General features: G+C 41.1%; 1 protein-coding gene across 7 annotated transcripts in view; it reads right to left on the bottom strand.

Annotated features, from left to right (window-relative positions):
* Nucleotides 1–16,685, bottom strand: part of pcxb (pyruvate carboxylase b) — a 323,320-nt gene that overhangs the window by 40,857 nt on the left and 265,778 nt on the right. For all 7 annotated transcript variants that reach the window (XM_082527995.1, XM_082527999.1, XM_082527997.1 and 4 more), the window contains 5 exons: nucleotides 11,679–11,900; nucleotides 6,785–6,941; nucleotides 3,371–3,611; nucleotides 2,143–2,310; nucleotides 468–549 (listed from right to left, as the gene is read on the bottom strand). In XM_082527995.1, coding sequence (XP_082384121.1) covers nucleotides 468–549; nucleotides 2,143–2,310; nucleotides 3,371–3,611; nucleotides 6,785–6,941; nucleotides 11,679–11,900 — 870 coding nt within the window. The remainder of the gene's footprint in view (nucleotides 1–467; nucleotides 550–2,142; nucleotides 2,311–3,370; nucleotides 3,612–6,784; nucleotides 6,942–11,678; nucleotides 11,901–16,685) is intronic.

Raw genomic sequence — 16,685 nt, 5'->3', positions numbered from 1 at the left:
GGTTTCAACTTTTAGCAAACTTATGAAATACGACCACCTTAATAATGGCTACTGCTGATATTGTTTATGAAACCATGTGAACCATTTATCTTATGGATCAGAGGAGGAGTTTTTTATTGACCACAGTGGTTTCCTTCTATTTGCTGTCTCCTTTTCTTTACATCGCCCTCTAACAATCGACTGTGTACTGTACATTATCACTGAGCAGAACACACAGGTCTGCCTGACTTTGACTCATGCATCGATTTGTTGATCAATGCCTTTCCTCCTCTGAAGCAGGACACTCAAAAATGCATTCTGAGCTTGATCTCATTAACAATTCCAAGCTGCAGGTGTAGTTTTAAACATTTAGTTACTCATCGCAATACTTACTAGTGCTCCTTTGGCCAAAAATAATTGTAATTCTTTATATGACTTTATTTTTTTTTAAACAACTGACCTGAGAGGCTAATGAGTGTGTGACATACCAGTGTCAAGCTTGGTCCCCTTGGTGCAGGCAACCATGGCTCCCATGCTGGGCTGGGAGGTCATCCCAGCCATGGAGTCAACCTAGAGAGAAACAATCAATATGAATACTGTTTGACCGAAAACCTAATTCATGACCTTTGTAGATCGCCTGTACATGTAGTCCTTCCCAAAGTCTTCAGCTAATTACACTGACCAGGCAGCGTTATGGCCACCTGACCAATATTGTATTGACCCCAGTTTTGCTGCCAAAACAGCCCTGAGCTGTTGAGGCACAGACTCCACTGGACCTCTGAAGGTGTGCTGTGGTCGTGTAAGCTGTCAAGCCTCTATGGATTGGACTAGTTTGTCCAGCACATCCCACAGATGCTCGACTGGACTGAGATCTTGAGAATTTGGAGGCCAAGTCAACGCCTCAAACTCTGTTGTACTCCTCAAACTGTTGCCGAACCATTTTTTGCTTTGCAGCAGTGCACATTAGCCTCAGCCATCAGGGTGTACATGCCTACAGCAACACTTAGCTAGGTTGCATGTATCAAAGTAAGATCCATAATGAATGGCTGGACCAAAAGTTTTCCATGTGAATATTGCCTGAAGCATCACACTGCCAGCTTGACTTCTTCCCATAGTCTATCCTGGTGTCAGGTGTTCCCCATGTAAGTGACACAAGCACCGGGTCCATCCATGTGATGTAAAAGAAAACGCGAGTCATTAAACCAAACCGTTTCATTGCTCCATGGTACAGTACTGATGCTCCTCTGCTCATGTTGTATTCTACATTTCTATCAGAACCAACATTAACTTCTTCAGCACTTTGAGCTCATCTGTTGGATCGAACCACATGGGCCAATCCCCACGTGCATCACTAAGCCTTGACCGCCCGTCACCACAGTTGCTTCCTTTCTGATAGATACTAACAACTGCAGACCGGGACCATCCCACAAGAGCTGCAGTTTTGGAGATGCTCTGACCGAGTCAACACCCAGTCTAGCCATCACACTTCAGTCCTTGTCAAACTCAATCAACTCCTTATGCTTGTCCATTTTTTATGCTTCTAACATCAACTTAGAGGAAAAAATTTTCACTTGTTCTGTAATATATTCCATCCACCTACAGTGGCCGTAATGAAGAGATAATCAGATTTATTCACTTCCCCTATCAGTGGTCAAAACGTTATGCCTGATGAAAGCACAAAGAAAAAGTAATTTTAGCACACTTTATTGCAATTGACAGATAAACCAATGAATACAAATGCTGAGTGGGCGTTTAACCGATCCATGGTGGGCAATCAGTTGTTGCATACGGTGTTACAAAGAACTGAACAGCACAAACAGCAAATAGTAGCCAATTGTTATAATGAATCTGCCCATGCTGGCAGCATGCGTCAGTGATCGCAGTAAGGAAAATGATCCTGGCTTCAGCAACAGTTCCATCTTAATTTCAGTGACGTTTCACAATGCAAACTGCAGGAACTGGTAGAAAATTAATGTTTGTTCATGTTGTGAGGATAACTGGCGTGTAGACTGAAATAATTATTTTCTCATTATTTGTCGAATAGCAGTTAGCACTCGCCATATGGCAAGCATCCTATAATGACCCTGATATCAATTTTAAATCAAAGTTATGGAGAAGTCCCACTTTATTAAGTCTCATAGAAGAAACATGTTAAATACGTACCGCCACATCAACTACATCAGCACCAGCTTCAGCGCAGGCCAGCATGGCAGCAACACCAGCTCCAGCTGTGTCGTGCGTGTGCACATGGATGGGTACGTCTGGGAAGCGGTCCCTCAGAGCGCTGATCAGAAGCTTACTGGCTTCTGGCTTCAGCAGGCCGGCCATATCCTGGTGGGAGATGGAGGGGAGAAAGGTTATAGGTCTGAGGAATACATGCAACGCACTCATTAGCACAACAGAACGAAGAGTCACATTTTCTACACTCATTATGAAGTGTAAATTATAACTGATATTAATACAAATCGCAGGCAGAGCTTAGATGTTTAGTTGTGCTCCCTTTGATGATCATTGCACTTCAAGAAATTATTATACATGCCGGTTTCCTCCTTTAAAAGTTAACCTCATTAGCTCTGCCAGCTTTTTATGAGATTGTCACAGCTGCGTGTGATGGTGCACACTGTGGCAGAGTGCGAGTTTATCATTTCACGTTTAAAAATATTCGGTCATGCCTGAATGAAGAAATTAATTCATTGTGAGCATTATCAGTCTATTCATTTAGATAAGAAGCTCAAATATACAAGTTAATTTAATTGAAGCAAGCTGAAAACCTTCAGCTGCGTTCAACAGTTCACTTGTGAGAGTAACTCAATGTGTCACTTTAAATCCATGTGCGAGGTGTGTATGCCGTGGACACTGGTTATTGATGGCTGGATATTAAACATTAATTTCCATACTAATGGCACCAAATGTAACAGCATCAGAAAAAGATCAGTACTGTAGATGCAGAATATTAAAGTTTGCTCACATGATGAAATATTGGTCAGTTTTCAAGTTCTCGAATTAGTCAAGCCAAAGGAGCTTTACCATCAACACAAAAGATATTTGCATTCAAGTGCTAGTTGAACTGTACACCACCCATGTTATACAGCTAGACAAGGTTTAGTTTGTAGTTTAAGCTCCAATCATGATGTACAGAACTTACACATACAACTGCTGGTGTAAGAAGAGAGCATGTGTGCATCTGAAGATGAAAGCCTTCATAAAAGCTCTTCACCTGATACTATTTATGTTATTTATGTCTGGAAGCAAACTGGCAAGGATTTCCACACAGGAGCAAAGCAAGTGCCAAAAACTTTAGATTTTCAGAGGGAAGGAAAAGATGGCCTGTGCAGCTGCCAAAGTTGAGTAGCACTAAACCGCTCCCAGGTCTTTTTTTTTATTTACTTACCTTGATAGATAGGATGTGAGTTCCAGCTTTGACAAGCTCATCTGCCAGTTTGACATAGTATTCCAGAGAGTACTTCTGCCTCATTGGGTCAGACACGTCACCTGTGTAGGAGATGGCAGCTTCAACTACGCCACCTGCTGCTCCAGCAGCCTCCATACCCAGCACCATGTTAGGCAGGTAGTTCAGAGAATCGAAGACACGGAAGATGTCCATGCCGTTCTCCTTGGCCACCTCGCAGAACCTTATGGTGGGAGCGGGAGAGGCGATCGTGTTAGTCGACCCACACAAACTGTAGTGTTTTTAAATGTTAATTGTAATCAGGTCATGGATGCTGTCAGGACTGCCTGTACACGGTGAGATTATCACACAGTCTCACTCACACATACATAATGAGTTCGTCTTCATGCACAGTGTACTCCAGATAATGGTGCACATCCGGGTAGGGATAAGCTGTTTATATCCGTCTCCATATCGGCACTCATAAATATTGCTGTACCTGAGTAAATACAATATTCCCACTATTTTCATGAAAAGTACGCTTACACAGCCCACAGGAGCTCACAATGACTGGAGAAAAATGTATAGCCGCCTCATTATCCGAGCTGCTAGTGGTAAATCCCTCCTATTATTGCCTTGGCCTCAGTATCTTAATCAGGTTTTTCATAAACGGGGTGAGTACGTACTGTAGCTGTGCTACTGTGAATGCAGTATTTACACAGACTGAGAGCTTTTATTTTGGCAAATAAACAAATACGCATTGTGTGTTCATTTGTGCCACAAGAGGATTAGCTGTCAAACGTCTGTGTCCAGTCTTTATTTAGAAATACAGTACAATGTATACAAGCGCTGTCTAGTCTATGCTATCTGGCGCCAAATGGAAAAAAAACACTGCATTGCCCTAGATATCCAACTCAGAGCTGAAGTGATCATCATTCATGCAATGCAGGAGGATAAGTTTTGTTGTTAAGAAGTTCATAAAGTCCTAATCTAGTAAGCAATCATATGACCCCTTCATTTCTTTAGGCCGCAAACATTTCACATCCCTCTCCCTCCAAAGTGTACTATGACCCTGTAAAAGAATTTAAATCAATTAAATAGAACGGAATTACTCTTTTGATTTGATTTAGCTAATGAAGACGCTTAGGTCACTTGGCTGTTAGCCGCTGCACTGAAAACATTGCGGGTGAGGGAGTGAGCGTGTAAGCGGGATGGAAAGGGAGCCGGGCAAACAGATCAAAGTCATTAATCACAATGATGTGCAAATTTTCGATGGCACTCTCCCTATGGGACGCAGACTGAAGAGGGAGACGAGGACCAGGAGGAATAGAAAGAAAGGGGGAGTTAAAAGGAAGGTAACAAGTGTATTATGCAGGGAGACGAATGGAAGCATAAAAATGGGAGTTATGAGTGGGGATAAATGATTGGTGTATGGAAAGGAGGGTTAGAGTAGACGTGTAAGGATAGGGTAGTTGTGTGATCCAGGCTCTAATATTTGTGTATGCACTGCAGGTGCGTAAGCTTGTATATATATTACTCATGCACATCAACAAAGTAAGCTTGTCAATCCATCTGGAAAAGAACTGCAGGCGTGTCGGTGCATGTGTGGAGGTAGTGCAATATTCATGGCCCTAAGTGCATTACTAATATACAGCTGTATCAATGATGTGTACCTCGGTAAGCATGCCGAGAGACAACAGGAACACATCGACCAACTGACATGATTAAATGTGAGTAAATTGTGTGGTTTGTGGCTAGCCACCGTACGGTGCATCTAATTAGATATATCGAGAGGAGAAGCAACTGTGCTGGAAGGCTAGGTTGGACATGTCCAGCTTTTATTTTGTAGGCGCACTACTGCTGGGTAGATGCTATAACATAATTATTACAAACACAAGTAGCTATAAAACATCCCTAATGTCATTAACTTGAGCTTCAAGAAGCTAACTGCTGAAAAGGTTGGAAAACAGCATGAAATATGAAGCTCGTCTCATAAAGCTGTCAGAAACAGTGTCATCGTATGTTGATTAATTTTTATCGATATGGGAAATCTAAATTATATATGACACTTAGGCAACTGTTCTTAAAAATTTAAAAAGCCAATGTGGTGTAAGAGTGCTGTGCAAATTTTATATGAGCATTGGGGAGTATATTCACTTTTCAGAGGTGGAAAAGAGTGGAAAAGGCTGTGCAAGTGTACAAAACAAAATCTACAAAGATGATTCTGTAACAAAAGGATGTAACCAAAACTCACAAAAGGTTTACAGAAAACACATTTTGTTATTTTGAAATCATTTCTCAATTCCAAACTACATCATGAGCAGAAAAGAATGAAAAATATGTGAATATGATTAAAATGTCTTCCTCCAAAGAAGCAGACACCTTTCTAAAATGTTCTTTAATAATATTTCTCCAGCCTTTTTGAAGGTCTTTGAAAGTTTGTCGTTGGACATCGTTTTGATTTTTTACTTATTTTCAGTTCAGTCTTCGGACCGTACCATTTCACAGGAACTTTAGGGAGGAACTGGTGTTGTGTCTGCACACCTTGCCTTAAAAATTTTAATGAAACTGGATAAGCAGACAGCATAAGAATAAGTCTCCTAAAAGATCGTCTACAGCAACTGAACATGTGAGAGTCATGTCCTGAAGAACTGGGGGAAAGAATCCAGCAAAGACCTGACAAGACCGAGACACGCATCAGTTTGTCAAATGACTTTTTGATGAAGCCTCAACAGAAATGGTCTTAAAGGAAGGGCAGCTGTCAAGAAGCCATTCTTAAGGAAGGGAAACTGTGAGAAAAGGCTGACGTATGCCACTGAACAATCAGTGAGAACAGGTCTGACGGAGGGTTTAATCCAAATTTGAAGTCTGGAGTAGAAATGCTTTCTGCTGTACTTTTTGCTTAGAAATAAACACCTCCGCGTGATATTATTCAAGAACAACAATACATTTCATTTTCAATAATTTAACAAAAAGTGCATGCATGAACCTGACAGTTAACAATGTTGTTCCCATAGAAACGACAGAAAATTTCTGAAATAATGTCACAATGACAGACAAAGCAGAAGGAGCAGCAGGTGGCTTTAAGAAAATCTGATTAAATTCATGTTTTTCAAAAAACTGTTTCCAACACAGCTGAAAGAAACAAAAAAAGCCAGATGGGGAAAACGATAAAGCCGCTCCAGTGTTACGAAGTGTCAGCTGAGCTGTCCAAAGCTGGATGACCGGATACTGACTGAATACTGAAAACTACACCAGTGGTTTGTAATAGTCATTAGATCTCTTTGGCAATGCAACTTAAGCTGGACATGCGTGCATGTCGGGGGCATTCATCACTGGATTAATGGACATATTTGGATTCAGAATACACATATTCATAGTAAACCTGAATAATCTGAAAATGTGCGCGTCACTCACTTAAAGACCGCGTTGTCAGGGTAGTTGGTGTAGCCCACGGCGTTGGCTCCTCTCAGCAGCATCTGAAACGGGACATTTGGGATCAAAGCCCTCAGCTCCTGCAGCCTCTTCCAGGGACACTCCGATAGGAATCGCATGGCCACGTCAAAGGTAGCACCTACAGACACGCACAGGTTACACTTTACGTCAGCTCTCATCTTTCACCCCGACTTTGATCTCAAAATCAAAAAAATTATATTTCAAACTTCTCCCATTACCCACAAACACATGCAGATTTAAAACAGTAATGGCTGCTCAGATGAAATATCCGATGATAGCTTCACATACTGTTCATTCAAACATATTCATTTTTTTTTAAGTCACTTTAAAAATCTAAGAAATGTTGCAGTGGTAGACGCAAAAAGGAGAGATAGCAATCCGCTCATTTCCCTTTCTGGGGGAGTAGATTAGCGAATCTCATACCCGTTTATCATATCAGCCAGAAATATTGAAGCCTCCAGTGATATTCTGCTGATCCAACACTGTCATCATTAAATTTCATTTTCTGAACACTCATATGTTTAGACACGGAGAGAATACCAAGTATAAGTGCTTGTTCCTTACTCTAAGGTGTAAGGATTGCCAAGGAAAAACCCGCCTCTTCATAATTTTTAAAGAGATTTGGGATGGGGGGGGATTTTAACCAATGTCAGCATCTCTTAAACCAATAGCTTGGAGCGGAAATGACTTCAAGCAATCCTGTGATGTTAAACATACTAGTATGAATGTTTCATTGCACGTGAGATAGCAAAACATGATGCTGGGTGAGCAATTCATCTGGGACGGCAGAATGTACTCTGATAATTTGATAACGCAAATGAAGACTGACAGCTGGTCTCACACGCAGGACGTTAGGCAGGAAAATGTTGCAGCCTGCCTGTTTTGGGTTGTATTTTGGAAAGAAAGGCTTTCACTCAGAGTTGAATGTGTGCCCAAAAAAAACAAACAAAAACAAACAAAAAAAAAAGATAGAAAAAAGCCCTCTATCAAAATTCTTGTAGTACTACAGTACCCTGAATTAAAGCTGAAAGTCTGCACTTCAATCACTTCTTCATTGTCTGATTTAAAATCCACTGTGGTGGCATACAGAGGAAATAAAGTACCATTGTTTAAATACCAATAGATCCAACTATACATAAGGATGATTAATATCCATGTGAATTACTGAGTTACATAAACCAATGTCAGCATTTATCGTTTTTGCCTGCGCGCGCAATACGGCCTTGATGTAACATTGATTCAGTTTTTACGTCCTCTGAGATTCCACTTTGTTACTGTAGTTTGCTCGAGCCACCTTTGTGCAGTCAACTCTCTCCCGCTCGTACCGACAAACTGCTTGCATGCCCGAAAACCTGCGAGACGCCTGATTACACAACTGCTTGTGTAATGAACAAGATCCAAATAGCAGCGTGATGGCATAGAGCAATTAAGAATCTACTTTTTTGTGTCCCCATCTGATAAATTTCCCAAGTGTAAAATAGTTGAGGAAACCATATAGACGCATTATGTGACCCAGTTCATTTTACTGCATCTTTGCTGGTGTGGGGAGGAACGCTATATCAGGAAAGGACTTAATCCTCAAAGGGCTTTCACAGGCTTAATCTCTTCAATGATTCATTCTGCCTCTAAGCAGCTGAAACATGTGAAAGCAATATTCCCCATCTAAGACCACTGTGTTAAAAAAAACAAAAACATTCCTACATAGGGACATTAAGTAAGGGTAAGAGAATTCAATATTCACACGATCGTCTCGCTTTAGCATAGATGAGTAATATTTTTCACCTCTGATCTCTCTGTAACAAAAGTGCACTGTACAGGGACGCCTTCTTAAGGCAGGCCTGGTCGTCATTTCTCCAGTGGTTATTAAGTGATTTACGAGGAGCTGTTTAGAGGTACTTTTACAAGCGGCCGCTGTGGGACGGTGGGTGCTAGAGCCAACCTTTTAACTGCACGTAGTCCAATTTGTTTTCCACCCTAAATCGATATGAGGTGAGGAAACAAGGCTGGCAACTAGTCAGTCTGGGAACTTTGGATTTTAAAAACAGTGAGGATGAAAAGGTGCAACATATTTTATCTGAAGAGAAATCCACTCATCTTGGCACGCACTACTTGGCCTGTGAGTGACTTGCTTCTATAAAGTCTTATGTGACCTCAGAGATCTTTTCAGTCAGGACCACTTTAGCTAAAACAGGATTGTTATTGCCATCTGTAGTCATTTGTATTTTGTTGTACTGCTGTGTCCTGGGAAGTCTCCGCCCTTTCATGAACGGGTGGGTAGAGGATACTATCCTGAAAGCTTTCACCTGCTGCTTTCCTCTCGCACATATAAAGGATGGCATCGCCGCCCCAAATCAGAAAAAGGTTTCAATGGCAAAAGATGGGACTGACTACGAAAAAGGAGCGCTGTGGTCGAAGGTGGTTGTAAAGTCGTCGCTTAATTCTCAGTAAAATATCACTGCAGTTTAAGGTTTGTTTTGAGGTTTCACATTTTTAGAGGCATTCAAACGAAAAGCTGTGGGGAAAAAAATAAATAAATAAATAAAAAATAAAGATCCTGATGTTGGGTTTGAAACCAACACTGACCCCTCTCGAGCAAAAGCACCAAACTGAACATCTTGTGTCAAAATATTTGGTGACGGATTCTTCATTGCGCTCTAAACGCTGTGTCGTTACTGCAAAACTGGCTTAATCAACATTAATTAATATGGAGAAGATGACACTCGGTGAAGTTACAGGAAGCTTTCAGGGGAGTGTCTCTTTTTAGAATGAAATCTGCCTTTAAGTGTTTAAATAATTATGAGAAAGTACCGTGCAGTTTTCTCTGACTCATAACCATATCACGCAGGAAGCACTGAGGCCTCAAGAGGACCCACTAGCAGATTACCTTTCTCTTCCAATTCACGTGATTGCCAAAAGTTTTCTTAACAGAGAGAAATCAATCTTACGCTCCTCAGCTCATAATATCAGCTTATTGACAGAATATCAGTAGTTGTGTAAACTTTCCCAGCCCACATTCAACCTCCGACTTCAGCGATCTGCTATTACAGATCTGAGGTTTGAGGTTTCTTCCTGTTAAAAGGGAGTTTTTCCTTCCCCCTGTCGCCAAAGCACTTCCTCAAAGGGGGTCGTCTGATTGTTGGGGTTTTCTCCGTTTTGTAGGGGCTTTACCTTATAATAGAGCCAACTGTTGATGTGATTTGCTGCTGTGTGCATTTTTAACTGATTTATTCTAAATTTATGAGAATGCATTAATTTATGGAAGACATAATTACACACTCTACCTTTAAGAATCACTACATTCTAAATAAACCAATGTGTAAAATGGAAATGACATCTTTATATGATCTTACTATATTGTTTGAATTGCCACTGCTGTAGCCAGGCCTTTTTTAAATGTACATCACACTATTCAACCTATACAAAGACTTTCAGCTCTTCAGCTTGCTTTGAAACAGTCCAATGGGTCAATGTTTTAGACTTTTAAAGCCCACATTAACTGTCTGCTCAGAAAAGGATGTTCTCTTCGATGTTTGACCATAAAAATGGCCTCAAAGCATGCTGTGTCTTTTCTCTTTTCAACTGTTTGACATCGTCCTCATTTCTGGAACACGAAACGTTCTGTGCAGACGCGTCCAAGCCATTTCTAAAAAAAAGGATTTACCAGAGCTTCTGAAAGGCTTGACAACTGCGCCGCTCAAACACAGCCAAACTGAATTTATATCCTCTTTCTTCGGTCAGTCTCATAATAACACCACAATATTCCGGGTGATGGAAGCCAGGAAGCATTTAAGCCCTTTTTATTGAAATATCTACTCAGTAATTGACTTTTGCTATAGCCTTTTTATCTGTCCAAACATGAAGTAAGTAGACAGTTGCTTAATGTGAGATCAGCTCAAAGCGCTCTCCCACAGTAATGAAATATATTGCTTTTCCCTTAACTGGTGCACCATGATCAGTTTCCAAGAGGAATTTAATCTCAGAAAGGGTTTATAACTCCAAAGAGTTTTCACCAGAGACTCTTTCATGTCTTTTTTTCCCACCTCATTCTGTTCAACCAGCATTTAGCCAACCGGCCACTAAAACAGGACCTGAAATAGCGAAAGGCATTTGTTGTTTACTTCTTTGTTCTTCTGATCTCCTCAATCACGGTCGTTTTCTATATAATTTAGCATTAAATTGAATGTTTCAACCTCGAGAGCTTCTCTGGGCATATCCTTCCTGTGAATGTGTGTGCCCTAAGTGTTCTAACGGGTGAATGTACTCTTTGAAACCAGTTCGTAACAATTGCACTTCACACAGGACTGTTATCAAGAAGTGCTGATAATTGGTCATGTAGCCAGCTGTTCAAGCATGCTGCTCGCATTTTTGCTTCAATTTCAGAGTAATTGCATATTATACAGGGACACTATTGGACTGCGCACGCTTCAAGAAGTTTCAATAACGTGTGATTTTCTCTATTCATTGAAGAGTAGGCAAAAGGTACAATCACTGTCTATTGAGGGAACTTGCTGGGGACTCCGTTTTGGAAGAACAGGTGGAAGAATTAGATTGTTTTCAGTGACACAAGTTTCACAGGTCAAACCGGAAAAAGTACAAGACGCAATGAATGACGATCACAGCAGGAGTGCGGGGAGAATAGAAAGGAGAGGCACTGATGACGAGATGCAATAAAATAGCAGGTCGAAAGGTTTTGTTTAACTAGATAGCCAGCAAACCACTACTGCCTATGGGAGATCAAACATTACAGCTCAGTTATTTTTAACTTCATTCAGCGTCATACAAAGGACATTTTTAGGGGCGAAAAGGGCAACAAAAGTGGACGAGTTTATCGTAACGTGACGACCAGGAAGCTTACCTCCCCAGTTCTCCAAGCTAAAAAGGTTGCTAAAGTTGTGGCTGACAAATGGCGAGATCTTCTTCAGGTCATGGGTCCGAACCCTGGTAGCCAGGAGAGACTGGTGAGCGTCCCTGAATGTGGTGTCCATCAGCAGGAGGCCTTTGTGGGCACGGACAGCCTTGGCAAATCCTTCAGGACCATCACGCAACAGCACGTCACGGAAACCTACAGGAGGGTCACCTGATAGTGGGGAAAGGGAAAGAGCACGTTAATGAGGAGAGCAACACTGAAGAGAAGGCAAAAGGAAAAGCTTTAATGATAATATAGCTCTATGTGATGAATATTAATCAGATGTTTGAAGATTTTTTTTATTCCACCACACAAGGTCGTGCAAATACGTCTATGAACTGAAAATGGATTGATGTAATGAAAAATGTAAAATAAAAATTATTTACACATCACAGGGTTGCACTTATAGCAGTGCAGAGCAAAGAGGGTTTCATTTGATTCAAACAGGGTAAAGACACAACGTGTAAGCACCCCTTTTTAGTCTTTGTGTATCGACTTTAAAAAACAGACAGTATGTGGCAAGTTAACAGATTTACACCCGTTTAACAAGTAAACAGTTTGCACATGTACTCTATGAACATGGAGTTTTCTCTTAAGTTGTGCCATTAGCAGGTCTGGCAGTTGTCATAACGTCTACTAATGAGGTAATGGCATCTCTCAATGCTGCGCCTATCACCCACAGCTCAGGAGATCAGCTATAAAAGAATTCACGAATATAAGCTCAGCAGCTGGCTTATTAGACACACCACCCACCAATTTGTGAAAATGGTTTGCTCTTGCTGACAGTGATTCCTACGGCTATGGTTTTATATAGAAACTAAGATGCTACCTTAAGTAAAACAGAAGTGACAGAGCTTCGTACAACATGTTGCCAGCTTAGAGTTAACTTCTAGGATGGTTCCTAGTTTGCCCGTCATGTCTCCTCCTTCTCAGTCCTTCGTTTTCTGGAATGTGCCCCTGATTTTAGGTCTCGGATCAAAAAAGCAAATTCTGCTTTTGCAAATTTGACAATGCAGTCAATATTTAGCCCTGACTTGCAGCCTGTACAGGCTGTACCGTGTCTCCCTGCCACAATATACTTGCTAAATAGCTATAAATGTTTAACAAGTATATCGTGTACCATGTTTAGTGCCTGAGGCTTGTTTGTGAGCATCTAACAGTTTGTAATTAGTATGTGTTCATAAATGAGTTTGAGGTTAATTTTGGTTTGTATACTTCTCTTGGTACCACCAATGACTTTGATGGTGACTCATCTATTAACTGAGATATTTCAGTCTTTCGGGACACAGAAATTCCAGCTAACAGATGAACTCTTAACAGGAAAACAGCATCACATCCATTAAGAGTGCTTTTTAAATCTTGCACGGTCTAATCCCAGAGGGACCCGAGATGAAGACTGTTGGACATGCTGGCAGTGTTTAAGTGTTTCTGGTTAGCTCACAAGACTATAATGTCACATACAGCATTGAAACATAACACAACTGCTAAAATCATCCACAAGGAGAGATAAAAATTGATGCTGGCATTTCCAGTTTATTACAGCTTAGTGGTCCTCAAAACAAACATCACATAGCCCTGGCTCTACGCCGCTATAACCAACCTTCTATCCTAATCTTTTTCTCTTTGCTTTGCAATTAAACACAGGCACAACCCAAGGTATTAAAATACTGGAAGCACAATTTGGACCTATTTTTGCTGTGCTGTGTACAATCATCAATCAAAAACACTCGTTAATGAGGTACTTTCTGCCAGCTTAGATGTCCTCCAACCTTGCTTCTCTCACTCTCTTCTCTCACTCTATCCTTGCTCTTGACCTTTTATTGTTGTACCTCATCCCCGAAAACAAATGATCTGTGCTATAATTGTCTCTAAGGCCTGCACAAGTAAAATGGGCAACACACATGCACACACAGCAGCACAAATACATTTGTTCACACGCACAGCAACACATTAACGTAGAAACACAAAATGAGCTCACACTGGCAGAGTAGACGAGCTCTGTGAAGTCATGCTGCTGAAGCAGAAAACAGACGTTTGAACTGATCAAGATCTATGAATAAGGGAGCCTGGATGATTCATTGTCAAAGTTGCATTTGTCACAAAAAATGAAATCTTAGAAACTTTGTTTTTAACCACCTGTGACGTCATCGCATCTAAAGAACAGTGAGAAAATGAGGGCGTGTGCTCTGGGACTGCAGAGCTTATAGCATGCCACAGTTTCCTAGAAAACATTTGGCTCTGGAGTAGATTTTACACACACACACACACACACACACACACACACGTGCAAAAACTATTAGAGAGATACAATTCCCGGGTTGCTGTGCTTGATTTTGACCAATCTGCACACGAACATACCCAGTCATCTGCACTGAAAACACCTCACTCCTGGTTCCCGGCTTTCTTGCCTTCTCTGTTGCTCAGGCTGATGTTATTTCATACCTCGTACCCTTTATATTCTTCTCCTGCTCCACAACAGCAGCTAATATGACCTGATAAGACTGAGCTACAGTGCCCCGAGCATCACTATTACCTAATTAAAATAAAACCAGTATGCCATACCTTTGTTCCAAGTTGACATCTCTCTACAAAAAAAAAAATCTGTTGTGTGTGTTTGTTTGCGTTTCGGAACATTTTAATTGACAGATCCGGTGGGACTACTAATTAGTGCTTTACTAAAGTCAGGTATGCTGTAACTGTCAAATTATTGTCTATAAATAATTCATAAACACACAGCCTGGTTAAAAACTTGACTGGAAGTAAAGTTCAGGAAAAGCATTTTCCCCCCTAAAACCAGCTGCATGGCCAGTGAATAAAGTTACTTTGCTATATACACACAACACCTAAGGTATCTTCAAATTTCACAAAGACCAATTATAATGCTCTAAAACAGAAGCAAAAGCAGCGAAAGCCATTTTTGTTTGAAGATTGGTAATAAAAACGGGTTAAAAAACAAGCAGAGGAAAACAAAAAGGGGATTTTAAGGATTTAAGTCCATGTTTCTGTTTTTTCCTGTATACTATAACACAATATTGTACAACAAACTACTTCTACACTTTATTCCAAAAATGGAAATACAGTGCACGATGGGGAGTTTGAAAATAGTCTGTCATTTTTATTAGTCATCCTTCCTAGAGCGGGCTCACAGGCATCTGGTCATTAACCTCTAGATGTCCTCCATTAAATAAATCCAGATAATAATTGGAACAAGGTTTCAGACTACAACGTTTCAGACTACAAATCCTAATTAGAAAATAATGGCCTCTGAGTACTTAACAGGCTCTGTCAGAACACCCTCGCCATGTCTTTCAGGAATACTTTCCATCCCATCTTTCCTCAGTGTGGTGGGACCCAAACTGCTTACTGCTTATCTTTAAAAGTGAAATTGAGATATCCCAATGTGACTGACCTTTGCTTTTCTCTTATCAGAGAGTGTTACATAGCAATAATCCTTTAAATATCTTCCCCATTGTCCCTTCTCGCCAATATCTTGATCAATTTATCTGTGTCTCACCTGTCACCACACCCGTTTGACCATTTTCTCCACATACAGGGATTATATGCTGCCCGAGCCTTCTGTCCTCCTTTCATAACCCCTTTCTCCTTCCATAGCCCTGTCACTCCCTCCATCCCCCTCTCCACAGAGTGTGATAATACAGGCCTAATCCCTCTCTTCTCTCAATCCCTCTGTTGAATGAAAGAAAGGATATAAGCACATTACAAATCTCATTACTAGGCTTTAGGTATGCCTCTGTGCGTCCCTGTGCTGCATGCACCTATCTCATCAGCTGCTTACAGTAGGTATGTGCAGTGTGTGTACACAAAGGGACTCTGTCTGCAGCATTTGGTGCAGCATATGTCAGGTTTGTGTGATTTAATGCACATGTGCATGTGTGTTTGCTCTCCTGCAACAAGAGACAGGCAATGATGGCCTTCAACAGAAAATTTGCCTAAATGAAAACAGTGGAGGGCATGCATGGGGAAATGCACACTCAGACGTGCACAAACGCCGCAGATCATTCGCTCCTATTCTGCTCCATTCCGTTCCACTGTGCACGGGTTTTAGATGTCAGATTTGATTAGTTATGCCTCATTATGATTCGTAATATTCACATTATTTTGCTATAAATTCATGTTTACTAGGCATGCTGTGGTATGTGCTGAGGCAGAACGGGGTGCTGATAAACATGTCAGATTATTACGGCTGACTATTTTGTTGCTGTCAAAAGGGAACAGCTGCATAAATTCATGCGGTTTGTGCATGGAATACATTTACACCTGACAGAGAAGTGAGAAAGGAGAAAAAGCAAACCACTGCAAAATGACCCCGGAGACCAGATTAATTCGCATAAGTCCTTTGTTTCAATAACTTTAAGACATATTTAGGAGTAAAACTAAGAACACGTAACTTTAAAAATACATATTTAAACAGCCTTGTTGTTCTTCACAAAATGTACTTTAACACTGTAGTTAGCCTTGAGGGGGGAAGGGGGTGGCTTCACTCCAGAGACCCAAAGCAGCTCATCAAAGAGCCCAGCTTGGCCCTTGGCCTTTCCTTTAAGACTAACAAGGGAGTCGTGCACACAGCGGGGTGAGAAGCGGAGAACTTCTGCTTTCAGAAACAATGAGCTGCACCTCTCCCCGACTGTACTCACAGCTCAGCAGAGCACTCTGGGCTAAAACCCTTTACCTCCCCAAGTGCTAAACGGAGCCATTTAGGAAGGCCTTTCCGCCTACAGCTATCAGAGCGTTCGACAGACCATTCGTCATTCGGCGGGTGCTTTTATCCAAAGTGCCCTATGGATACACAAGTGTTTACATTTTTAGCAACGCTGCCCCAGGAGAAAGAGGAACCTGTGACACTTGCTGTGGCAGTACCTTGCTAAATGAGTCCAAATGTAATAAATTCAATGTGGGATGATGCATTTTGATATTTTTATGATAACAGTCCTGGAC

Source organism: Aulonocara stuartgranti (genome assembly GCF_965226115.1).
Source record: "Aulonocara stuartgranti genome assembly, chromosome: 3".
Lineage (NCBI taxonomy): Eukaryota > Metazoa > Chordata > Actinopteri > Cichliformes > Cichlidae > Aulonocara > Aulonocara stuartgranti.
The sequence above is the reverse complement of the archived record's forward strand: the minus strand, read 5'-3'. Positions and strand labels throughout refer to the sequence as shown.